The 25,170-nt window shown below is 35.9% G+C and overlaps 2 protein-coding genes and 1 long non-coding RNA gene across 8 annotated transcripts; 1 reads left to right on the top strand and 2 right to left on the bottom strand.

Moving 5' to 3' along the window:
- Positions 1-529: 529 nt before the first annotated feature.
- LOC126621315 (uncharacterized) lies at positions 530-7,047 on the bottom strand. Of its 4 annotated transcripts, XR_007622882.1 has the most exons (3): positions 6,389-7,046; positions 6,190-6,248; positions 5,390-5,675 (listed from the first exon to the last, which is right to left on the bottom strand). XR_007622882.1 is itself a non-coding variant. In XM_050289746.1 (2 exons), the coding sequence occupies exon 1, from the start codon at positions 6,986-6,988 to the stop codon at positions 6,389-6,391; it is 600 nt and encodes a 199-aa protein (XP_050145703.1). In that variant the 5' UTR covers positions 6,989-7,047; the 3' UTR covers positions 530-1,044. The 4 variants fall into 4 exon arrangements, 3 of the variants coding, with proteins under 3 accessions (XP_050145703.1, XP_050145704.1, XP_050145702.1); XM_050289746.1 differs by lacking the exons at positions 5,390-5,675; positions 6,190-6,248 and adding an exon at positions 530-1,044 and having other exon boundaries at positions 6,389-7,047; XM_050289747.1 differs by lacking the exons at positions 5,390-5,675; positions 6,190-6,248 and adding an exon at positions 4,286-4,720 and having other exon boundaries at positions 6,389-7,047.
- A 5,256-nt stretch (positions 7,048-12,303) lies between these two features.
- Positions 12,304-13,398, bottom strand: LOC126621323 (uncharacterized). The gene is made up of 2 exons (XR_007622884.1): positions 12,935-13,398; positions 12,304-12,749 (listed from the first exon to the last, which is right to left on the bottom strand). It is a non-coding gene; the product is annotated as an uncharacterized LOC126621323 (long non-coding RNA).
- Positions 13,399-19,792: 6,394 nt separating this feature from the next.
- LOC126621304 (probable protein phosphatase 2C 27) lies at positions 19,793-23,062 on the top strand. 3 transcript variants are annotated; one of them, XM_050289729.1, is made up of 5 exons: positions 19,793-19,953; positions 20,624-21,048; positions 21,150-21,344; positions 21,474-21,679; positions 22,294-23,062. In XM_050289729.1, the coding sequence occupies exons 2-5, from the start codon at positions 20,770-20,772 to the stop codon at positions 22,850-22,852; spliced, it is 1,239 nt and encodes a 412-aa protein (XP_050145686.1). In that variant the 5' UTR covers positions 19,793-19,953; positions 20,624-20,769; the 3' UTR covers positions 22,853-23,062. The 3 variants fall into 3 exon arrangements, with proteins under 3 accessions (XP_050145686.1, XP_050145687.1, XP_050145688.1); XM_050289730.1 differs by having other exon boundaries at positions 19,813-19,962; XM_050289731.1 differs by lacking the exon at positions 19,793-19,953 and adding an exon at positions 19,958-20,068.
- Positions 23,063-25,170: the final 2,108 nt, after the last annotated feature.

The following is a 25,170-nucleotide window of genomic DNA, read 5'->3' as shown; positions in this document are numbered from 1 at the left end:
TACATGTTTATTATATAATTTTTAATATAAAAATTAGTAATTAATTTAGGGTTTAATACTCACACCTCTATTAAACTTCTAATTAATTTTCAATTCAAACATTTCCAAAATAAAAAAATTAAATTAAATTAAGTTTGTACCTATTAGTTTTTTTATATATATATAAAAAGATTCTCAATTCTTTAATCTTAAATGTACCCATTCATATAATTTTTCAATTTTTTAAAGCTTAAATGTACCCATTCTCAAATATATCAATTTGTTATATGTAAAATGTACCCTTTTTTTAATATAAAATCCATTCAAAATTTTTAATCCATGTTTAAACTTATATGGGTACATTCTTTTTCGTTGATTTGAGAATGTATCCATGTTTTGGTACAATACCTTTTTTTGTTAATTTTGGTTAATGTACCCATACATATATGTACACACACACACACAATGTAATAGAGAGTATAATTTATATTTTATTATTTTTAATCCCATAAATTATGGGTTTTATTTAAAATCTCATTAATATAAACAATTACAAATTTCAATTTTTAATTTTTAATTTAAAAATATAGTAACTTACATTATTATATTAATGTCAGGGACCTCAATAAAAAACTAAAAACTAACAAGGTTTCAATCAAAGAATATTAATAGCTAGAGACCGCATCAAAAGTGTCCCAAAAAAAAATTCAAATCAAATGCAATGGCTAGTAGCCGTTTCATTTGAATTTTTTTTTTTTAAAATCCTGTCGGTTATAACCGACAGGAATAACAAAACTATAAAAAAAAAATAACTAGCCCGGGGCTGGCTGGCTGGCCGAAAGCAGCCAGCCCTTTGGCCCTTTGAAATTCCATGGGGCCCTTCTAGATTCTTGAGCCCTCTGGCCTAGCCCTCGGTTGGAGACGGTTTTAGGGCTATTTTCTGCCCTCGGTTTTAGAGGTGTTGAAGGTGGGAGGATGTGGTGGAGGGTTAGGCTTTGGACTACTGTACTCCGCAGTCTCCTCCCTTGCTTTTTTCCCTTTTCTGACCTTTGTTCTCTTGGGTCCCTGTAAGTGAAAAGCAACCGCATATTTCATGAAAAATTAATAGCTTTTTACAAGTGACACAATTTAATTGACACGCATCAATATCCTTGTGTATGGATTCTTACAAATTCAGACGATGCCTTACAACATTTGGTTTATAAAAACGCAATCTAATTGTGATTTTTTTGTTTATTTATAAATTTAGTAACTAGTTAACATTGAAAAAATCACGCAGACGAGAACATTTGGTAGGCCACTTGGCCTAAACAATGTGTTCGCCATCTTTCACCCAAGTTGAACTCCCTCCCTTAAAGATCTCCGAAAAATACTAGTTTCCATTGAACTATGTATCAGTAGTTCAGATTTCTATATGTACTATCCATGTTTATCATTGCATGAATGATTTAAAACTGATAAATATTAATTTGCAAGCAATGATCTCTCACTAAACGCTGTAAAAAATGTGTGAACAGAAATATATTTTATATAATTTAGCAAAAAAATGAAAAAAACTGTGATTGAAGAACCTGCAAGTTTATCCCGAAGTAGTGTGAAGTTCTCCAGCCGACCACGATGAAGCTGACTAGTAAGTGGTCTTCGTATTATTGTTAAATCAAGAAACTGGTGTGGTTCTACTAACCAGATCCAAGACTTTGGCTACATTGACCTGACCATATCAGACTTTCAATCACCGCCATCCGAAGTATCCAACTGTCGGAGTGACACCGCGTCACGACTTAATTTTTCCTCATCCTTTTGGCTTTTAGTTCAATTTTATTCAGTTGACGATCTGAGATTCTGAATGGTGAAATATTTATGATTGCAGACTAGTCTTTATCATTATTGGTTGCCCTGTCACTGTTTACGGATTTTTATTGGAGATTGCACTGAGATGCCCTTTTGGGAAAGAGTAATGTTAAATAAACTAAATTTACCGACAAAATTTAGTAAATTAAATAATATAAAAGTTGATGATTAAATTATTATTTAAATTATTGATAAACGTGTTCATTATCTATTGGTAACTGTGAAGTAGTGTATCCAAGAGAAACCCTAGTACTTAAGCAAACACTTGATGTTATGTCAACCGCCGCCTAGTAAATTAATTAAACTCTGACAAAGACTAGTAATAATATGCATAGATTCAACTAGTAGTGCCAACTGAAATTTAATCCGTGTATTAAATGGAGAAGGTGAAGTCAAGTTGTTTAATGGATAGTTTTGCCTTCTCACGATACTTAAAATTATTATAATATATATATATATATATATATATATATATATATATGGGAAGGAATCCCTATTTTTGAAAATGGAGATTAGTTGTGGACTCACACAACATCGAACTTTAATTATCCGAACATTTTATTTTTTCAGTTGCACCTCATAGATCATCTTTTTATATTGGTATTAGAGCATGTTTGATCCTTTACGGTTTAATCTACTTGATTTGTCTGTCGTTCTTTGCCTCTCCAACTTCTCCTTTGATTGTTTGTCTAGTTTGGATCAATATGTTTAGTTGTCGTCCATACAAGTTGAATGGATGAAGTGAAAGAGTGGATCAGATGTATTGTAGGACCGACGTATGTCACTAAAACTCAAGGAAATTTTTTATAGAACGACAATAACGCCAACAACGCTTCATGGCACACATTGTTGGGCGGTTAAGCATTAACATGTGAAAAAAATGAATGTAACGGAATGGTTTGTTAGATGTATGGGCATAAAAGAAAGGACATGGTTAAGAACCAGAATATTTGAGTTAAAATAGGAATGACCGCAATTGAAGATAAGATGATAGAAAATCAACTTAAGTGGTTTGAATATGTGCACCAAAGACTTAGAAATGCTCAGGTTAGTAGATGCAATTATGAGATAGAGGCTCAAGGTAAAAGGAACATAGAAAAACCTAGGAAGACTTGAAAAGAGACACTAAGAAAATATATAGAGTACTTGAAGCTTACGGAAGACTTGACACAAATTTGAGCGAGTGGCGTGTTTAGGATTGATACAGAGATAACCCTAGAAAGGTGAATTTATACCAATCGAGGAGATGACCTTTTATTATAGAGAAATCCTTATTAAACGGGAGAACCCTAAATGATATCTAGGAAGTAGATATTGCATCCTCTTAGGAGTGTAATTACTTGCGACGCACGCTAGTCCTTAGATTGTAAGGACTCCAATATTATAGGAAACATGTTAACTCCTTGCTAGATTAGGTTTATGTATCTTTCGGAACAAGCATGGTCGCTCTCAGTGAAGTCGTCGGACTTTGCCCACTGATTCCTAAACATGATGATGGTGGCATCACTGCTCCGTTTATTCAACTTCGCAATAGAGGTTGTTGAGTCCATAACCAAACTTCTGAGGCATGTGTATTTGATATGCCTTACTTCGACCCTGAAAACTCATGGTCTTACATTTAATTATTTGAGTTTGCTTGTTAGTTTAGGATTTGAGCCATCCTAATTAGAGTTTCTTAGGTTTTGCACCCTAGATATATAACTTATAGTTAAGTATGAACGATAGGTTAGTAAAAACTGTAGCCATCAGGTTGTAGGCATCTCAGCAATCTCGTTTATTTGTTTTCTATTAATAATATAATGTTCATAGTTATATATCATTTATTCGTACGTTCGTTTATTTTTAACTTATATAATTATATATAAGGCTTTTTAGCCAAAATGATCCATGAGATTTGCATAACTCTTCATTTTGGTCCCTGAGATTTGAAATCGATAGAATTGTTTAAAACTAACGAGAGGTCCTTTTGTTCAAAAAAAAAAAACAAAAAACAAAAAACAAAGAGAGGTCCCGAGTATTAATTTATATTTTTTACTTTCCAATAATTATTCTTTCTAATATTTACAAATTTCCGTTTTGTTGTTAATATCTTTTTAACTGCTAGCTAGTAACTATGTGGGTTTGAGTTTTAATTTATATTTTTTACTTTCCAATAATTATTCTTTCTAATATTTACAAATTTCCGTTTTGTTGTTAATATCTTTTTAACTGCTAGCTAGTAACTATGTGGGTTTGAGTTTTAAACATTCATTCTAGTTCAAGTCTAACATTCAACAAAGAATAATGTGTAGACCAAATTTTTAGACCAAATTTGCAAATCCTATAACGTGTCACAAATAGTTAATTTAGTGTTCATTCATTACTTACAAATATCAATTAAAGACTTGAAAATATGATTATTTTTTTAGTCCTATACTAACAAGGTTAGTAAACAAGAAAAAAATACATCTCACAATTTATATAGAAACACTTTAAAAGTTCTGATAGAAGGGAAACAAGACTCTTCATCTATCTACTTGTAAGCTGAGGTTTTTTTGTTCCCTACTCGTAGTACATACAAAATTAGTTGTTTCGTGTTTCTAAATGGAGTTTGAAGTGCTTTACTAAGTATAGTTTTATCTAAATCTTAAATGTGAAAACAAATATTTTTTCTTATATAAAGTTATGGCATATTTTTTGGCTCGTCCCGGGCCTCAAAAATTCCAAGCTCAACACTGTCCAAACTTTCACTCATCCACTCTCTTGAATCCTAATTTCGCAGACCATCAAAACCATGGCCGCTATTTACAATAGATCCATTAATTGCCTCGCGCCGTTGCTAGTTGCCCAGCCGTGAAACAGGCAGTTTCAGATTTGGTGGAGGAATCCTCTGGCGGGCACCTACCTAATCCTTCATAATCCCTACAGTTTTGTTAGCTTCTACATTCCTAGTCCTTCATAAACTTACAGTTTTATGGAAATAAAACCCTTACAAGTAACTATTATTTACTCTCAAATATGCAATATCTGTTCAAGACACTTTAAACGACATCATATCATGCAAATATTTCACCGAAAAATATCATCTCTCTTAACCAAAGTAGCAATGCTACCAACAAACGCTGCAACACTTGCCGCCTCACTCGCTGGTCGTGAGGTAGACACCTACAATGTTAGCAGGGTGTCTACAAGTTGCAGCGTTCATTGCTACAATTGGTTCCTTAACAAGTGTTCCACATTTAACAACCTCCCTAGAAGCTAACCAAGATAAGGGAAATCAAGGACAGACCATATACTCGAATACAGAAGTTGAAGAAATTCAACAAGAACTTCAGAAAACATACTTCGAAACAGAAAAATGAATATAGCAGTATGAAACATGATAAATTTAGTATATGTAAAAATGTATATAGATACCATCTCTATCTGTTGCTTGAGCAATAGACAGTTTCTTTCAAGTGAAATTTGTCCACGACAAAGTTGCATGATGCAAAAAAGCGGAGAACACACACTGATAAGGCAATATTAACAGATCTGAATATTGTATAACCATAGATCAAGCAACACAAAGTCGACGTAATAGCTTTCTACAACAATGCTTCTTGGAGTTTTATTTGAGAATCCAAAATTTTCATCACATGAGTTAATCAAATACGAATATGAGAGATTGACACCCTCAACTGAACTAATGAATAAAACTGTTCTGCAGACAAGCTCTCAAAATATTCGAACATACAAGAGAGCAACATAAACAGGATTAGGAAAAAGAAAAACTGCAAAAACAGGTATATGCAACTTATTTCAACTCGAAAACACTTTTTGAAGCAAGAATCTGCACTTGGGAGTTCTTTTACTGAGACAAATACCTAAAAACACAACAGAAAGAAAGGGGTAAAGAATGAACATCAACGAAAATGCATGTCATTTCTTGACTCCATACAGTTTAGAACTAGACCTATCGAGATACAAGTTTATGCATTATAATAGAGAATCAGTAACTTTATGAAGAGGTGTTTGGCTTTGCCACACTAAGTTAAGAACACTAGGAGGTTTATCCCATCCCATCGACAGCACAAAGAGGGCACAAGAACAATAAAAAGCCGAAACAGAAGCTAATTCTGAGTCAACTAGGTCACCCATATCTGTAACCAAGTGAAAATGAAGCCTTCGAAACAGGTCCAAACAAACCAACACTGCTTGCTCGCATAAATAAAAGATTTTTTTAACACCTTAACCAACTATTACTAACAGGATAACAGCGATTAACGCCGGCAATATGGATACAATCTACAAACAAAATACATGTATTGCGCAAATAGTTTGAAGTATCGAAACGAAACACCAATCTATCAACACCATCATACAACTCACAATCAGTACCTTAATCTTTGTCTTCCTTTCCATTCATCGAATAAATATCAACCATAAGTAATTCATAACTGCAAAATTCGAGCAAGCAAAAGATTTCGCATACGAAAGAAACTATATTAGAACATAGCAACTCTGAAAACAAACACAAAGGATCAAAATTGAATCCAACTCAAAACATAAAAACCGAAAAGTAAACGAACTGACTAACCTATTCGTCGTCGTTCTTGTTCCTCTTCCTCCTGTTCTTGTTGATCAAATGCTCAGGAACCGGCTGGAGAAGCTTCCGATCCTTCGTCTTTGCAATCTTCTTGATTGTCTTCGGGTTCGAAATCACCTGCAGCTTAGTCCCAGACCTCAAGATATTCTCCTTCTTCTTCTTCTCCCTCTCCTCCCTCTTCCTCCTCTTCTCCTCCTTGTTCTTCTTGATCTCGTCCTTCAGCTCCGTCATTCTCTCTCTGTAAGCCCTCTTTATCTCTTTCGCCTTTGCCCTCTCCTCGAACGTCGTCCCCTTTCGGCTAACTTGCGCCGCCGACGCCCTCTGCTTCCTTGGCTGCTTCCACTTCCGCCCGGAGACTTTTCCCGCGATGACGCCGTCGTAGCTCGGCTTCCCGAAGCTGGGCTTGTCAGGGTTGTCAGACGAGGGTACCGCCGACCGCTTGGCTGGAGGTGGATACGAGTCATCGATTTCCATTGCAGCGCCGCCAAAGACAGAGGCATCTTCGTCGGAGGCTTGGGGGTTTCTCTTGCGCTTGTAGGTTTTGCCGCCAAAGCCTTCGTCTAGGCGGCGGAAATCGATTGTGCAGGCCATGGATGAAGGGGCTTGTTTGCTTTACAGACCTAGGTCTTACTCTGTACCGCCACAAACACTGGATTTTGCTATTTATATGCAAATAATAAGAATTCAAACATTTTATTTTATTACGGAATACTGCAATTACAAAAAGGTCACACACACATTTTTTTTACTTTTCACACACTTTTTATTAATTTTTATCAGTTAATTTACTTCATTTTATCCGATCCGGTGATCGACAATTAGATAGGAGTGTGAAGTAAAAAAAGAGTGTTTTGATATCACACTCCTTTAATATATTCATCTTCCCAATTAGTTTAGTTTACTTCAGCATCTTATTCAATGTGATGTCTATTTACAAACATGCAATAGAGACAAAGTAAAAAAAAAAAAATTAATGAAAAGTTCAAAAAAACTTCTCTTTTAATGAGAAGTTATTTTTAAAGGTATAGTGAATAATACTAGGAAAATGTAAAAATATGATTTTTCGTTAAATACGATTATTCATCTCTATGACAGCTTGCGCATACAATTCTTATAAATTGAAACCATATGCTCCAAATGATATCGGATCATAGGAAACAAAACCACATTACATACAACATGCATGAGTTGACACCATATTTGCGTCTTAAATCTTCTAACAGAAGATGACGCACACTTACACAAGTCCATTCCACTACGTCAAGCTCGAGTTTATACAAAACTTCATTATTGCATGAATGTTTCTTTTGGTCGAAAACAAAATAAATGTTAAGAATGCCAACTGGGCGGATTGCGTCAAACATAGAGGCTTTCAAAAATTGACGAACCAAAATAGATTTTTGTTGCTTATTAATGAATTATAAGATTTTATGAACAAAGAGCAAAATGCCTTACTAGTTAACAAACAAACAAAAACTAAAATATATATATAAAAAAAAACTAAAATTTAACTGAAACAAACAAATTAATAAACATCTTCGACTTGTTTATAAGTTGATGCAGACGATGTATCATGTTATCAATCTTCTTCTTCCACCTCTAAAGAGGTTTATGGGTGCTGGACTGCAGGCTTGCATAGAGAGGCTGCATGTTTGATCATGTTATTTTTAACCATAGAGAAATGGTGCTAGTTTGAATTGTCTTTAAGAGCTGTTTCCGAAAGACTGCTGGATTCTATCATTTTTTCAAAATTAACTGCATTCTAAATCATAAGAAAATCAATCAAATTTGTACTTTTTTTTATTTACAAATTGGGTCTGAAATGCCTTGTAAAACTAAAATAGCAATGCCGGAAAGTTGTAACTTAATCGGTAAAAGAGAAGGCTGGTTTACCTGTGAAAATTTCTTTTGAGAGAAAAGAAAACTTAAATAAGAAAGCATCAAGGGCAACCGATACATTGTTAAGTTGTTAACGCTCAAATATAGGAAGTCACCAAGGGACTGGTGTGACAACTCTTTGTTAGTGTCGATGTGCTAGTGGTGCAAAAACAACAAATTTAAGTAGTTCACCTCGAAAATCCAACCTCTTCTTTGGATTATTCCTCCTCTTTATATAGACCTTGCCTCAGTCCAAAAATTCTTGGGCTAGAACTTTCTTTCTCTCCTCGGTGGGAGTTCTTTCTCTCTGACCTGAGAGTATTTTCTCACTGTTTGTGAGTCTTTTGATTTTGGACTTTTCTGGTGGCACCGGCCCTGGCTTCGGCCGGGGTTGGTTGCCGTGCTTTTTCATTTCTCTTCTCCTTCTCCTATCCCTGCCTCAACTGCTATCGCTCCCCAATTTTCTCTTTGGCCTTCCCCGATTCTTTACTCTTGCAGGTAACCCTCTTCTCTGTTCACCCTGGATCTGCTCGCCAGCCAAGTTTATTTGGGAGATTCTGTGTAGAGCTCTGGTGTCTTCACCGGCTCGGGTGGTTCCACCACCACCACTTTCTCCGCTTCGTCTAGCTATTCCCAGTTGTTCCTCGGTTCCGACAGTGTTGTTCGTGGGCTTTCACGAACTTCCTTCCGTTAATCGGCTCCGCTCACTTGGTTGCCGATTATTCCTACAAAAACTATGTGGCTGTGCTCTGGTGGGTTGGAGGTGGCATCTGTAGAGGCGCTACTGGATGGCGGCTAGGCATCGGCTGAAGGACCTGTTTCCGATGGGGACGATGGCTGTGGAAGCTTATGGCAGAAGCTGTTGGTTTCTGTGCCTTGCTGGGCCTTTTTTCTGTTTTGGTTTTGTTTTAGGCCTGTTTTTTGTTATATCTTTGTTTTGTGTTGGGCCTTTGTTTAGTTGTGTTTGTTTGGTATATAGTTCTCCTTTGGCCAAAAAAAAAAGTCTTGGGCTTTTAATTGTCGGACCGCAAGCTATCCCTGTGAGCGACTAACATGTGGAGCAGAGTTAACATCCAAGCATGTCTACTCTTCGGGTTTCCACGTTGAAAAGTTGTTTAGGAGAGGTTCTCATTTGAAGGCGGTCGTGAAGTAGTCATATCGAATAATTGTTCCCTATGACTTACCGTTGGACCTGAAATTTTGGACCCGACCCGTTAAACCAATTTAACCCGTTAATATTAGTATTTGGATTGATGCTTAACGGGTCGGGTCGGGTCGCTAACGGGTGAACTCGTTAAATAACGGGTTACTTTGGGTCAATCTGTTAACATCCATTAGTTGAGGATGTTTTAATAATTTCAGTAAAGTCTTAACTACATACAATAAACTCTATGCAAAAAAAAAAAATTATTATTATTATTAACGAGTGAAACAGGTGATCTGTTAGCTTAACAGGTCAGGTTCGGATAACCCGTTAATTTAACTAATCGAATTGAACTCGACTCAAACCCAATAAACGTGACGTGTTTACCGGCCTACTTACCGTGGGCTATCTTCTATGCTGATGATCCACACATGGCACAGAATTTATGTTTGGACTAGACTTGCCTCTTTGAATTTGTGTCGGAAAGGTGTGAGGCCTGACACTTGGTTGAAGCAGACGGAAAGTACTTGAGCCGAGTGCTCTCTTCTTTTGATCAATGGTAAGGTTTTGACAATTCAATGACTTGGGCGCTCCGGTTACGACCATTTCTGATGCAGCGTTCGGTGCTGAAAACTCGTAGGCTGATTTTGTGGGCTTGCTAGCTTGGCCCTTTGTTCATGTGGGTGTTCGTGGACTTCCTCAAGGAGGCGCAGGGATCATGGCTATACATTATTTTGATAGGGCAACAAAGGACCCACGTTAACATACAGAAAGAGTGAAATTGAAACGTCTGCTTTGCACAAGTCGGCACCAATCTAAAACCAGATACATTTAGAACTAAGTTGATGTCTGTACAGTTTGCTTCCCTAATGGCTGCACTACAGTAGGAAATTACTAGAATTCCGAAACCTTTTTTTTTATTTTTTATTTTTTATTTTTTAATCCAAGCTTTGTAAGCAACTTGGGCAATTTCTGAACTGTTGATGCATGTGACTTAGAATGCATAAACTATCTAATTTCATGATTGACATTAATAAAACTTATGAGAATATTAAATTAAAAGGTTTTGTAGCAAATACTTGTCTATGTGGTTGTTCGTATTCGTAACCAATTGTGTGGTTAATCTCTTATATAACCGTTGATGTAAAGTAGAGACATTTGAGCTTCTCTTCCAAGTTACTCTTACTCTATATAAAGGGGTCGAATGATAATAAAAGTAGACTATCACATTTCTCCTCCCAATCTCTATGTTCTCTCTTATTCTCTCTTATTTCATAGTTTATTTTAAAGGAAAACTAATGAAAATAGCTTGAAAATTTTGAGTTTTAACGATAAGAACAAAATAAAGAGTAAAGTGAATAGTACTGAGATTGACTTTTTAATGTAAAAATGTGGTTTTTCATTAAAGTAAACAGTATCATAAGTTTTTCGTTAAAATTTTCATATTTTAAACACGTTCTTACTTTTTAAGTTTGTCAATAATTTTACAAGACCCAACTTAATCCCATATTTATTGGCAGTTGATCAGTTTCTTTCCCAAGTCTACTCGAATTCAATTAGACTATACGTCTACTCAATGTTCTTGTTGTATTATGCATATTTGTTTTTTGGGAATTTTAATGAAAAGCTCATGATACTATTTACTTTAACGAAAAACAACATTCTTACATTAAAAAGTCAATCATAGTATTATTCATTTTACCCTTTATTTTGTTTAAAACTCAAAGTTTTCAAGCTCTTTTCATTAATTTTCTTTTGTTTTTTTGTTTCCTTTCTTCATGATGATATTGGCTTCTCACTTTCGGTTATCTTGGTTTTATTTGGTTCACTTTGATTTCAATTAAAAAGGGTGTTAAAAAAAAGTCTTAGAAAATTTCCTAGTGCCCTAGTGCTACTTTTGACGTCATACGACTTAACAACAAATTCGTCTTATGCTCCCTCTTAGTACAAATTGTTATTATTTCATTAGACATTAAATTTGTGTGCTCACACCAAAGAAACCCTCGCATGCATTTAATTTTTCTTTTGTTTGACAACAGTGCATAAACTCGAAAGAAAAAGGAAAGATTACAAAAGAATATCACACGGCAATGAGACTCTAATTATATCTGCAACTAGCAACTAACGACAGGAAGAATGATGAACATACAATTATTATAAAACAATATATTTATACTCAAAAGCAGGGTGGGGGAGGGGAATAACTTGATCACTAACTTGTCATTTACGAAATTTTAACCTAAGGCCATTTACTTACAAGTAAAGAAAAATATATAGTACTAAATAGCTATATTTCATATCATATTAATTGTACATGAGGGTGTTAATACCACATTTATGGCGAGATAATTCAAGTAGTCTTTTTCGAACAAACAATATTATCTACACTATATATACTAAGGGGTGGGGATGTGGGCTAAGTGAATTGAGAATTCTTCAAGCACACTGATCTTGTTTGAAGCTTATTAGAATTGTAAGGCCTAAGCCAGGGAAACACATCAGTTCCAAATGTCTTCAAAAATTTTAAATCTGGAAGTTTCTTGTATAATTATAAGGAGATACCAGAGACAGAGACTTGCATGACATTCGATTGATAAGAAATAGTGAGTGTGCACAAGCAAAATACCAAAATTCCAATGGTAAACCAACATTAATGAGTAATGCAATTCAAGTTTCAATTATATGCTTGTGTTTTCTCTCAGCAATTTCATTTTGCTGAAGGGTATATGGATATGACAGCATCTGAGCAATTTCGTTATCGCTTAAGAACTTTGTAAAAGGCTTACTAATGTACTCTCATCCCCCATCAGTTTGTAAACACTTGACAAATACTCCAAATTGGTTTAACACAAACTGGTAAAACTTTACAAAAATAGAGAAGACATAAGATGTATTGCACATTGGAAATACCCAAGTGTATCTTATATATTCATCAACAAACAATACATAATACCTATAGCCATCTATAGACTTTATAGGAGAAGATCCCCAGACATTAGTATGAACTTTATCAAATGGAGACAAACATTTTTCAGTTCTCTCTGGAAATGGCAATCTAGACATTTTGCCCTAAATACATGATGTATAAACACTGTGCTTATTATCTGTATTACATGGTGTACTACATTGTTTTAGCATACAAGAGAGTACTTCATTTGTAGGGTGACCCAACCTTTGATGCCACACATTTGACTTCACCAATTGACCAAGTAAAGCTGTTGTAGTAAGAACTGTAGACTGCACACCTTTAGCACTGTGAAAAACTGGGATCTGAAACAACTATGTGGGCCTACTCTTTCCTTGATACAGAATCTCATTTGTCTTCTTGTCCTGTAAAAAGAAGTTTGACTCATCATATATAAACCAATTGTTGTTATCAGCACACATTTGTTTAACAGACAACAAACTTCTAGCAATCTTTGGAACATGTAAAACATGAGAAAGTAGTAATGAATGGTCTTTTGTATGAAGAGTAATGGAACCAATGTTTTTTATTGATATACTTGAGCCATTACCAATAGTAATCTTCTCATTTCCTTCATATGGAGCAACCGTGCCAAGCCATTAACATCAGTTGTCATGTGGTGAGAAGCACCAGAGTCCACTATCGATGAATCAGTGGGCAAGAACTGTGATGATTGTTGTGCATTCATGGCATTTATTGAAGATGGAGGAGGTTGACTTTGATATGTTTAGTTACTTCTCTTATAACAATCAAGAGCAGCATGACCCTTCTTCCCACAAATTTGGCACTCGATCACAAAACCATTAGAAGAATTGTTAGTGTTCTGGTGAAAATAGTTTGCTGCTGTATGACCTCGTTTGTTGCAGATTTGGCATTCAATAACTACGTTCATCCTTGTATCTGTGTTTCCAGACCAACCATTGTTATTTGAGTTCTGCTTGTACCCTCAAGAATTGAAATTCCACCCCTTGTATCCATTACTGGACCTGTAATTGTTTTGACCCTTAAAGGTAGAGCCATAATTTGAATTTTGATTTCTTGTATCTGAATTAGAACCAGAATTTCCAAAGAAACCAAAACCATATGGTGCAAGATGATAAAAGGTAGCCGGTGGTTGTGGTGTGGAATAGAATTGAAAGGACTGCATATCAGGTTGAAATTGTGGTGGAGATACCATTATAGGGAACTTGTGACAAAACACCACCAGTAGTAGCAGAGATGTGACTATGACTATGCGGATTAGAAGAATAACCAGTGACCATTGAAGATCTAGGATTAGTACCAGTCCCTTTCACATACAAGGCTGACAAACTCTGAGACAACATACTGATTTCTCCTTCAATTTCCTTTTCAGCACCAAGAAGTTGTGCTTTAAACTCTTGAGAGTAATTGATGACTCCCTAGCACGAATGACAATTCTTATTATCGCATATTCTTTTGGTAGCCCAACTAAACCAGTAATTATAACATCATTGTCTGAGATATACTCTCCTACAACACTTAATTGCTCTCTAATATTTTTCAATCACATAAAATACTTATCAATCGAATCGGTTCCCTTTTGTATAGTATGCAGCTTAGTCTTTAGGTGACTCATTCTTGATTTTGAGACAGAAGCAAACCTATCTACAAGATTCACCCAAGCCTCATGGGCATTCTTGCATCCAAGAACATATTCCATCACTTCATCAGATAGAGTTGCAAGAAAAAGACTTAATAAAGCCATATCAGTTGACTCCCAATCAATATAAGCTTTAGTAACTTCCTTAGTAACTCCAAGATCAATAGTTATGATAAACTTTGATGGACACACATCAGTGCCATCGAAATGACCAAACAGTTTGTAACCCTTCAACACAGCCTTAAATTGAAATGCCCATTTGGCGAAATTATCATCTTTCAATTTTATAGTAAGCATCCCTAACAAATTTTCTACTTTAACAGTCGGAGTAGTCATCTTGAATCAGATCACAAATACAAAAATATCAATATGTAATGAACAAGAAGAGATTAACACTCTTTTCAATTGGAAAAAACTGCAAAAACTCGAAAAGATTGAAACTCTTTACCAAGAAAGATTGACACTTTCCTAAATCGCCAAGGAAGATTGACACTTTCCAAAATCACCAAGAAAGAATAACACTTTCTTGAATATTCCAATTTCACTATTATTTCTTCACCAGCAATTTATGAACATTACGCTACACAATCAAAGAACAACAAATTTCTCATATCTTACTCCATACAATTTCTTCAAGAATCTCAAGAACACAATAATCCATGATCGAAATATCTTCCAAATCGAAAGAAAGATGTCACCTGAATTGATTTCAACAATCAGAGAACGTGAACTACTTCAACAATCTTCCAGAGTCTTCAAAATCGCACACGGAGTTACAAAGCAGCAACAAAGCACCACCAGAAATCAAAACGGCAACAATCTTACAGAGCAGCAGAAAAGTCACCAAGGATCAAAGCGGCGACGAGCCCTTCCAGGGATGATACCATCATAATACTGAGAAATTGAGAAAAGAAGAAATGGAAGGAGGAGGATAGAAGCTTAGGGATGAAGGAATTTCAAAAGACTTTGTATTTCACACTATGAATTATTACAAGCCTTTACAATGTGTTATATAGTATCCAAAATACATGGATTATTACAATAATACCCTTTGTAACTAACTCTTTAACAGTATTAACTAATTGAGTGATGGTGACTATAACGAATAGATAACTGATAAGTGTCAATTGGTTAATAATCACAACAATCATCAGATGACATTTCCAAAACGAGGTCCGTTGGCTCCTCAAATCGACAACGAAAATCCATGGAGAGCTAAGCAATTTAAGTGATGAGCAATGGTATTGGCTCGCTTGGCGGCTAACATGAGTTCGGTTTCTATACCACATGAAGTGGCAAGTGATTGTAACCGTCACATTAATTTAGGATTTTATCTCATTTAATGTTGACATTTATTTCATTGAATGTTATAATGTCGCATTTATCTAACTGGATGTTAATTGTCCATTACATGTCACATCATGTGCTATAAAATATCCTATAAACAACGGAAAAAAAATGTAACATTACTCGTATGTAGCATTACTTAACGTAAAAAGTTGAGTTTGCCTTACTAAAATGATAGCTTAGAGCCAATATCGAAACATCAGAGGTAATTTTAAGGGAAATGGTCTAGCTGGGTCGAATTGCACGCACTGGTGCGTCCAAGAGTCTCTGGCTGCTCCATCTCAATCTGCCTTTCCGAGTAACTTGTGTTGCTTTGAGTGTACTGATATAATTGTGGTTTTGGGTTTGCAATTTTGCTTACGGGTACGATGAGGTTATGGGCAAGGCAACTGGAGTAAGTTTTGGGTTTGCAATGTTCATAGCTAAGTTTACTTCCATGACCTTAGGAATAAGCTTTCTTTGCTCGCATCCTCGTGAAGGAAGTCATCCATGTCTCGGACTGCTAATCAATTATTTCAATTTTGTTCATCTTATTTTTAATTTGATTGGATGAGTTCCTCCCTGTCCCTTCAATGCCGTTTACCAAATTTACATTGAAACCACAACTTCGCTCATTTAAGAACAATTTGGGAGCTTAATATTGGGGGAATTAGGTAAGAGATGGATGGTGAATGGAGGAATGAAGTTGGGAACGCTGGATTAGGAGATGAGCGTTGATATCACCCTTTTTAATCCCCTATTAACGGCTCACGTGTTTGCCATGTTGATGGAAAACTTCAAAATTTAACGATAGTGGTATAAATAAATGTTTTACAGGGAAAATTGGCAAAATTAAAAGTTGAAGGAGGAAATTGACAGTGGGGTATAAGTTTAAAGGAGCAAATCGACAAATACCTCAATTGTTTTTATAGCATTATGTATCGTAGTGTTAACCTTTCTAAAACGCTATTAGCTCTTATTATAACATTTTTTGCATACTAGTATTTAAAAGTGACCCAACAGAATATACAACAAAAAAAGATCAACAAACATAAAATCCGAATACATGCACCGAAATCCCCTAGTAGTAAAAAATATACAAAAAAATAGAGAAAAGTTTACAATTTATTAATTGAAAGTATGAAAGATTACAAACCTAGCACTCTAAAGGTGGTACTTACAATATTGATTGAAAGTATGAAAGATTACAAACCTAGCACTGTAATAAAGGTGGTACTTATAATTCTTAGAGTTCAAATATAAAAAAAATCAAACAAATAATATAACAATGAAAATTATAGTCCTGAAAACTTAAATCTCGTTTTCATTAATTAAACATTATTTTGTGGAATTCTAATCCAGCTTGTTGATTTGCATGAAGCTTGTAGATCTCGTCATTCTCTTGAATTCATACTCTATAAGCAAAAACTAACACACCAAATCAAAGCTACATTAAGTTGAACAACTTGAAAAAACGATAACATCCACTTTTAGGAGATGACAAAAGTAAACAATCCCTTAACTTATGAGTCACCAATTTTTCAATGATTTCTTCTTCTTTTTTTTATCATTAAATGTCACTTCTTTCATTTTAATCTTTATTGTATTAAATAATCCAATTTATTGGCTACATCAGAAAGAACATGGTGTAGGAATCATGAGTCATCTCTAAGAGCATCTCCAATAAAAGTAGCAAATGAGTAGCAAATGAGTAACAAATTAAATTTGCCATGCAACAGGAAAAAAATAGTCTCTAAAGTAGCAACCCAATTACTGAATTGAAAAATTAACGACCATCCTTTTATATTTACAAGGGCATTGCTACTTGTTCTAGTGGTTTTTGCGGTGCCTGTATAGAGGTTTAAAATCATTTGTAATTTGTGTGAATTGTCTCTTGATCAAGAAATTGATCATTGAAGAATATGTACTCATTGAAATAAAAAACTTCTTCGCTTCTGTTAATAAAAAAAATATAATAAAAAAAGATAAATTTACTAACTCCATTAAAGATACTCTCAAACTCTCTCACGCACCATGCACCCATTCCCAAGTCTCCTCTGCCTTCAAAAGTAGTCTTTCTCTTTTATTAAGTCTTTTGACAAAACCTCACCACCCAAATAATTTGATGTTCAACGTAGATATCCGATTATCCGATCACGTCACGATAAAAACTTTTTATTCAAAGGATAACTTTATTTGAGATAAATTTACTTTTGGGCTTTATAAAGAAACAAAATAATGAATTCAAATAAATTTTCACTTTAAACGATTTGCTCTTTCTGGTCTCCTAATATGTTTCCAACTTGCTAATTTCACGTGGTCTAACCTATATCATGTCAACATTTGCCATTACCATTGACTTAACCTATACTAGTCGATTCTAATTAGTGCATGGTAATGCTTTGATCCCCTACTCTCACAATCTCACGTGTGGCCTTATCATTTCTTGTCAATCTCCCTATTTTTTTTTCTTGCGATTTCACCCATTTTATATACCTTAGAAAATGAGTTATGTATAAATATATCTCTATTTAAATACAGGATTCACTCTCCCCACAACGTCCACCTTTTCTTAAGGTCCAAACTCAAATGCATAGTTCAACCAGACCGAAGACCAAATAGTCCACACAGTTGCTTCAACCACAAACACAAACTGGGGGCTTTTCAGTCTCACAAGGCTTGGAACCACAAGCATTGCTGTAGCCGCATTGAGATACATCCCAGAAGTGTGACAGAAACAGCCTTAGATCACTCGTGAGGTGCTACCCACCGTGTGGACAGAGTGGAAAGAGGGGAACATGGTCGTGGCACGATTAGGGTCTAGTTGGACGAAGGCATATGTTAGAGACCATGTGACAAATGAGAGGAGGAGGGCGGATTGTCCTCCTAGTTTCTGAGCCGCCATTCCTCCCGGGACTAATTGGGAACAGGTGTAGCCATAGTAGAATGTAGAGAGGATGGTGCCTCTGCTGGATTGACTCACCAGCTGCATCGGCTGCTGCTGTGTATGCAATTGAGAAGCCTACTCTTTCTACATAGCAAATGCATGTGCTGATGAAACGTTAAAGTTACAATCATATAAAGCTTTGCAAAAATATTCCACATATTATACTTACAAAAAAAATGTGCACAGTTTTGAACATATCTAAGTTTTTTCTAATATAGAAGAAAATCCATGGAAATTGTAAATATGAATCAAAACCCATGTTTTACTTACTAAAAAGAATTTGACAAAAGGTATGGAGCCATAACTATATCATGGACACAATTGAATTGGTCAAGTTTGAGTAAATGACATATATAGCTCATCAGCCCTTAATAAAAAATGCAACATTTTATTGTGGCATGGATGAATTACCTATATATAATTTAGACAATTTCAAATGTGGAGATTTCATTCATAACGGGTTGAAATCGCATATAGGTTAGCCACTCCTAAAGCTTTCAACATGTGGGGATTGAGAAATATAGATAGACTTTTTTGTCGATGAATTATCTTGTGTCAACGAAGATATCCAAGAATTTCTTGTGTTGGTGAGTGGTCTAAATCTCCCCTGTCAAACACACAATATGTTATGAAAATGCCCTTTAATTTCTTGGGCTCATTAATGTGAAAATGAAATTGTGAAAGACCTTTCTCTTTAATATCTTAGGAATGTGCTATCCATACATTAATTTTTACTTCTCATATATCTCTTTTAATTTTTGACCGTCGGATTGAATGAATTAAAGAAAATCACTGTAAAAAAATTAACAAGAATGTGTGGGAAGAAAAAATGAATGTGTGAACGACCCTTTTGTATTTATTGTGGTTGAAAGGAAACATGATGATCAAAATCCTAAAAAGCCGTCAGTCAGTACTATAGTCTCGTAGATGACAAATTCAATACTAAATTAAGTTACTCATTATGTGACTTAACTGAATTCCCCTCCCCCTTAATGTAACAAATATCAATATGCTAAAAAAAATCCTAAAAATCCAAAATATAATTAGAGAAATTAAGTTATCTCATCCATGAAAAATGAAATTACAAATAATGTGATGTGTCTGGATGGCATTGGTGTGGAATATTTAGGAATTAGAATCTCCACTTTCTGCAAAAACCTATTTTCCAGTTTACCGCTTTGAAAACATGAATAAAACGATCGGCGCCGTCAACTACCTGTTTTTCCACGTTTGGTGAAAATCGTCAGTCCTCATCCCGCCGTCAATCACCAACTGTTCTAATCCAACGGATGAAAAAACACCCCAGCCGCAATTGTTGAACTCCCACCACGCTCGCTTCCCAACATCCGGTTACCAACCGAAATATCAAAACCCCACCCCCGCAACGTGTCGGTTTCGCAGCTGGCCGTATCTACGAATCCACCGGGCGACCCGCAATGACCGGTTGAAAAGCACACGTAGCCGGTTGCCCTTTGTTTTCTTCATTCATCAGACTCTTTCAACATCAAATCGTACAAACATATCAAACCAAAAAATCTTTTTAAATAAAAAAATAAAAACCATTTTTCCAATTTTTGAGTTGAAAGGTTCGAGGGTTTTGTGGGCTTGTTTGTTCCCATCAATTTCCAATTTCTCTTTCAGGATCTTTGGAGGTTTTGTCAAGCTAACCAAAACAGTACGGCAAGTATTTTTCATCTCATAATCTCATCACCCACCTACTATTTTCTCCAGATTTTATCTTTTTTATGTGTAAAGTTTGAATCTTTATGGCTGAAAAGTTGCAATCTATGGTGTGTGATTGTTATTGGGGATTTTGAGTAAATAGTTTTGTTAATTTGGGATTTTTTTCTGCCTAAGTTTTTTGCTTGGTCTGTGATGGTTTCTGTATTTGGATTTGATTTTTGTAGTTCTGAATCTATTGAGTTATATGATTTGTTTAGTAAAAATGATAGCTGTGGACTTTATGCTTAACAAAAATAGAATAAAGTCATGATTTTTTTTATCTAACGGAGGACATGACACAAAACCGAGCGCAATGGCGTTCTAGGATTCATATAGCCGATCCCACTTAGTGGGAAAAGACTTTGTTGTTGTTGTTGTTTGTGTTTTATTCCCTGAAATTTGATATGGTTGTGGCTGATTTGGTGGTTTGGATTGAGATATGGATTTGGGTAGTCCTGGAAATTTCAAAGTTGTATGCTTTTTAGGGAGTTTACAGTTTCCAGTACAATTTAGGATTGTAGCTTGTGCTTCAATTGATTACCTGGGCTGTTTGATCTTTTAACTTTTTGCTCAACAAGTTATTGAGAAGTGAGTTGAGAATTTTCTGGTAATTTTCTGCTCAGGTACCCAACAAATAATCTGAAGAAACAACGCAAAAGGAAGACGAATAATTGAAGCTGTTGCGTGGTATTATACTGGGTCTGTTCCTGGTATTGAAAATTTGTTTGCTCGAGAATAGTACGAAGCTCCTGAAGTTCGAACTTGTTCTATGCGAAAAGGAGTGTTTGAAAGGGTATACTTGAGGTCCAGTTATTTATCCGGGGGTGGATTATGTTTTGGGGAGAAAATGGCTGCAGGGACTGATTACCCGCAGGCACTTTCCATGTTGGATGGCAGTTATAGGAAGGAGAACGTTACTGTTACAAGAGAAGAGAAATCAAGTACTTTTGAGAACTTGAAGCAACCGAACATTGGCAGACCTCCTCGTCACCTCTCAGCTATTAGGTGTTGCGTGAGCTCTGCCCAGTTGGCTCCTGCAGCTGAAGTGGTGAGATTGACTTCAATCAGCTATAACAATTGCAGTTTTTATCATTCATTTCATATTAAATGGGCAAGAAATTTGATGTTGCCTTTTCTCTCCTTGCTTAGGAGTTGGATATTGGGATTGTTAGCTCAAATTCCCCATCAGATAGTAACTCAGCTTTTGTACCTGTTTTTCGCTCTGGAAGCTGCTCGGAGATTGGACCGAAACCATATATGGAGGATGAGCATATTTGTGTAGACAATATTCTTGATCATCTAGGTGCAACTGCGAACTTCACTTCTCCCGGAGCATTCTATGGGGTGTGTAATTTAATCAATGAACTATATGTAAAGTTATGATCATAAACATTAATGCTACTTTCATGTGATTTTTCTGAGTCTACAACTACCTGATGTGCCATTATGTGTCAACCTTTCCTTCTATCACAGGTTTTTGACGGCCATGGTGGTACTGATGCATCTTCGTTTATCAGAGAGAACATTTTAAGGTTTATAGTTGAGGATCCACATTTCCCGTTATGTACTAAGAAGGCTATGAAGAGCGCTTTTCTAAATGCTGACCTTGCTTTTGCTGCTACCTGTGGTCTTGACAGTTCATCTGGTACCACTGCACTTACGGCCCTCATCTCTGGAAGGTGAGACCTACTATTATTCTACTGTGTCTTTTCTTATCTTTTGTTGGTAAAGTGATTTCAAATTGTATTGGCGTAAACACAATCATGCCCCTGCAGTTCTGTCTATGATTGTATATTAGTTTTCATAAGGACTCCTTGTAGCATACCGGTTTTTTTTTTTGGGTTGTTGGAAACAAATTTTTGAAGAATTGCTAATGAGCAATTTTGGTTAATGTAACATTTGAATTCTATTGTGATCTTTCTATGTTAAGAGCTATCTTATTGTGTGAAGTCCACGGGTAAAATTTCATCTTTGCCAACCACACTTCTTTCTGTTATCATCCATGGTGCTTTTATCCAGGAATACTTTCATGGCTGTACAACTCCTGGAATCAATATAGAGGCTTGTAACATGGTAATAAACGTTTTGGTTGGAGGAAGTGGGTCACTTTTTAAACGCTTCCATTGTGTAATAGATGTCCGGCTAAAACATTTAAGTCGTATCCAGGTAAACTTGGCAAGTTATTCTGTAAGAAGAATGTATTGAAGGCTTGTAGGATTTGACCAGAGTTTTCTTCCTGTTGTGTCTTTACAAGTGGCATCATTGTGATTTACATATGATTTCTCCTTTTCAGGACGATGCTAATTGCAAATGCTGGAGATTGCCGAGCTGTGCTGGGAAGAAGAGGTAGGGCAATTGAGCTTTCCAAAGACCATAAACCCAATTGTGCCTCCGAAAGAGTGAGAATCGAGAAACTGGGAGGCATGGTGTATGATGGCTACCTCAACGGTCAATTATCTGTGGCACGAGCTCTTGGGGACTGGCACATGAAAGGCTCCAAAGGTTCCTTGTGTCCCTTGAGTGCAGAGCCAGAGCTCGAGGAGACAATTCTGAGCGAGGAAGACGAATTCTTAATCCTAGGCTGTGATGGGTTGTGGGATGTGATGAGCAGCCAGTGTGCAGTCACGATGGCAAGGAAAGAACTAATGATCCACAATGATCCCGAGAGATGCTCAAGAGAGCTGGTTCGGGAGGCACTCAAGCGCAATACGTGCGATAACCTGACGGTGGTAGTGGTATGCTTCTCGCCAGATCCACCCCCGTTGCTTGAGATCCCAAAGTTAAAATTCAAGAGGAGTATATCGGCGGAAGGCCTGAATCTTCTGCAGGAGGTACTAGATAGTAAATCATGATCAGATTTGATGATCAATCACAGTTTGTGGATGATATTGAATGATCAGGTTTCTTTTTTCTCTTTTATTTATTTATTTATTCGTAATGCCATCAATCAGCCAATCTTTGCTTGTTTTGATCTGTCTTGGGATCGAATTAATTCTGTTGGCTTTTGATTGAAATTTGTTGTACATACTAATATAGTGAATAAATCAGCTTCTTTCTTTTTCCTTCGATTTCTTGGCATCTCTCACATCTCTAAATGAAAAACAAATGCATCATCAAACGACCAATTTCGACTCCGTTCGTCTGCTGAGATTCAAAACATGTGCTTGCGGGAATGACAGCCGAGCTCTCCTGTATTCAGTTATAATAACCTGAACGCAAAATTATGTATTTTATTGTCAACTTTTGTATTTTAGTGTTAGTTTTAGATATAGTTTGTTCATTGTTTTTATATTAAACATACTTCTATATATCAAAATGGATAATCATACTAGTATGCCACCAAATAAATTACATGTAATAAAAAAAGCCGAGAACACTCAAAAAACTTATAAAATATATGAATCCAAATTAGGTTCCAAAATTTCTGAGATTACTCCAATTACAAAATTTCCAAATTTAAAAATTATGTTCCTATCCGACCTTATTCCGAAATTTGGGAGCGAAAATTGGAAACTTGGTTTTCAATCCGATCCTTCCTAAAATCATCCTTGCGACAAAGGATGGGCACATACCAATTTTGATGGATTTTTATGCATGGATTCATGTGATATCAATATGTGGTCCTGGGACTCACTGAAAGTTGGAAACACGCTTATGAAAGTCCTTTTAAGGACTCTTTGAATGTCTGGTGTGAAACTCTTTTGTGTTCATCAATGTTTAATATAATGTATGCTCGGCTCATCTCAGTAAAACTTGACAATGAATCTCAACAATACTCGATATGGGCTCCCGACAACACTCCATGGACTATGGCATACGTTGATATGTATACAACATGATTGGACATATGACGAAAATCCACTAAATTGGCCAAATGATTGCACGCTTTGTACGCTATTTATCTAAACAAACTTGAATGTTTTATTTTAGCAGCCCTTAAAGTTCGAACATAAATCGGCCAATACTGATCAATACTGATCAATGCTCCAATTTCTTCTTTCTTCTAACATGTAAATTGGCAGCCTCAAATATTTTGATAAGGATTCTATCATGAAACACTTGGGTCTACAATTATGAAAGTGTGCCATTGGGATGAGACGCAAGCAAAAGCTCTCTCACCATGAAATAAATTAGACCTACACATTGACCAGAAGAAAGAATGCCTTTCAATGATAATTTTATTTCATATCAAAACAAGGTATATATACAACCCTATACAGATATGGGAAAGAATAAGGGAAAGAATAATTATATCCTAAACTAGGAAACCAATTACAGTTGGAATCCCACAATTATAGGAATCCTAATACAAGTCAACACTCCCCCTCAAGTTGGTGCATAGATGTTGCACATGCCCAACTTGTCTAGAAATCTGGAGAACTTGTTACTAGAAACCGCCTTCGTGAGAATATCTGCTACTTGGTCATCCGTTCCTATGGGAGGAACCTCAATTACTTTACTATCTAGCTTCTCTTTAATAAAGAACCGATCAACCTCTACATGCTTGGTCCGATCATGTTGCACATGATTATGAGCAATATCCCGTGTAGCTTTATTGTCACAGAATAACTTCATAGGCAGACCTTGTTTGACCCCCACATCTTGCAATAGAAACTTAAGCCACAAGAGTTCACAAATACCGAGTGCCATGCCTCTAAATTCGGCTTCTGCGCTTGACCTTGATACGACATTCTGCTTCTTGCTTCTCCACGTTACTAGATTTCCCCCAACAAAGGTGAAATACCCAGATGTCGAGCGTCTATCATCCGTCGATCCTGCCCAATCAGCATCTGTATAGCACTCAATTCTGAAATGCTCATTTTTCCGAAATAAAATTCCTTTACCAGGGCTCCCCTTTAAGTAACTCAATATTCTCATAACTGCACTCATATGTTGTTCTCTTGGATTGTGCATATATTGACTAATCACACTTAAGGCATGAGCAAGATCAGGCCTAGTGTGAGCCAAGTACATTAATCTTTCTACTAACCTTTGATATCTCCCTTTATCAACCGGTACTTGGTTCTGATCTATACCCAACTTCATTCCTTCGGCCAACGGAGTAGACACCGGCTTACATGCTGTCATACCGGTTTCTTCCAACAGGTCAAGAACATACTTCCTTTGTGATAGAAATATCCCGAACTTGCATCTTGATACTTCAATCTCA

The sequence above is a fragment of the Malus sylvestris genome, chromosome 5, assembly GCF_916048215.2.
Source record: "Malus sylvestris chromosome 5, drMalSylv7.2, whole genome shotgun sequence".
Taxonomy (NCBI): Eukaryota; Viridiplantae; Streptophyta; class Magnoliopsida; order Rosales; family Rosaceae; genus Malus; species Malus sylvestris.
The sequence above is the reverse complement of the archived record's forward strand: the minus strand, read 5'-3'. Positions and strand labels throughout refer to the sequence as shown.

Bases quoted from the DNA above. Each gene is read 5' to 3' on its own strand.
- LOC126621315 (XM_050289746.1), bottom strand. From the start codon at position 6,988: ATGGCCTGCACAATCGATTTCCGCCGCCTAGACGAAGGCTTTGGCGGC.
- LOC126621304 (XM_050289729.1), top strand. From the start codon at position 20,770: ATGCGAAAAGGAGTGTTTGAAAGGGTATACTTGAGGTCCAGTTATTTA. The intron at 21,345-21,473 runs GTGTGTAATTTA...CTTCTATCACAG, and splicing joins CTCCCGGAGCATTCTATGGG to GTTTTTGACGGCCATGGTGG. The intron at 21,680-22,293 runs GTGAGACCTACT...TCTCCTTTTCAG, and splicing joins ACGGCCCTCATCTCTGGAAG to GACGATGCTAATTGCAAATG.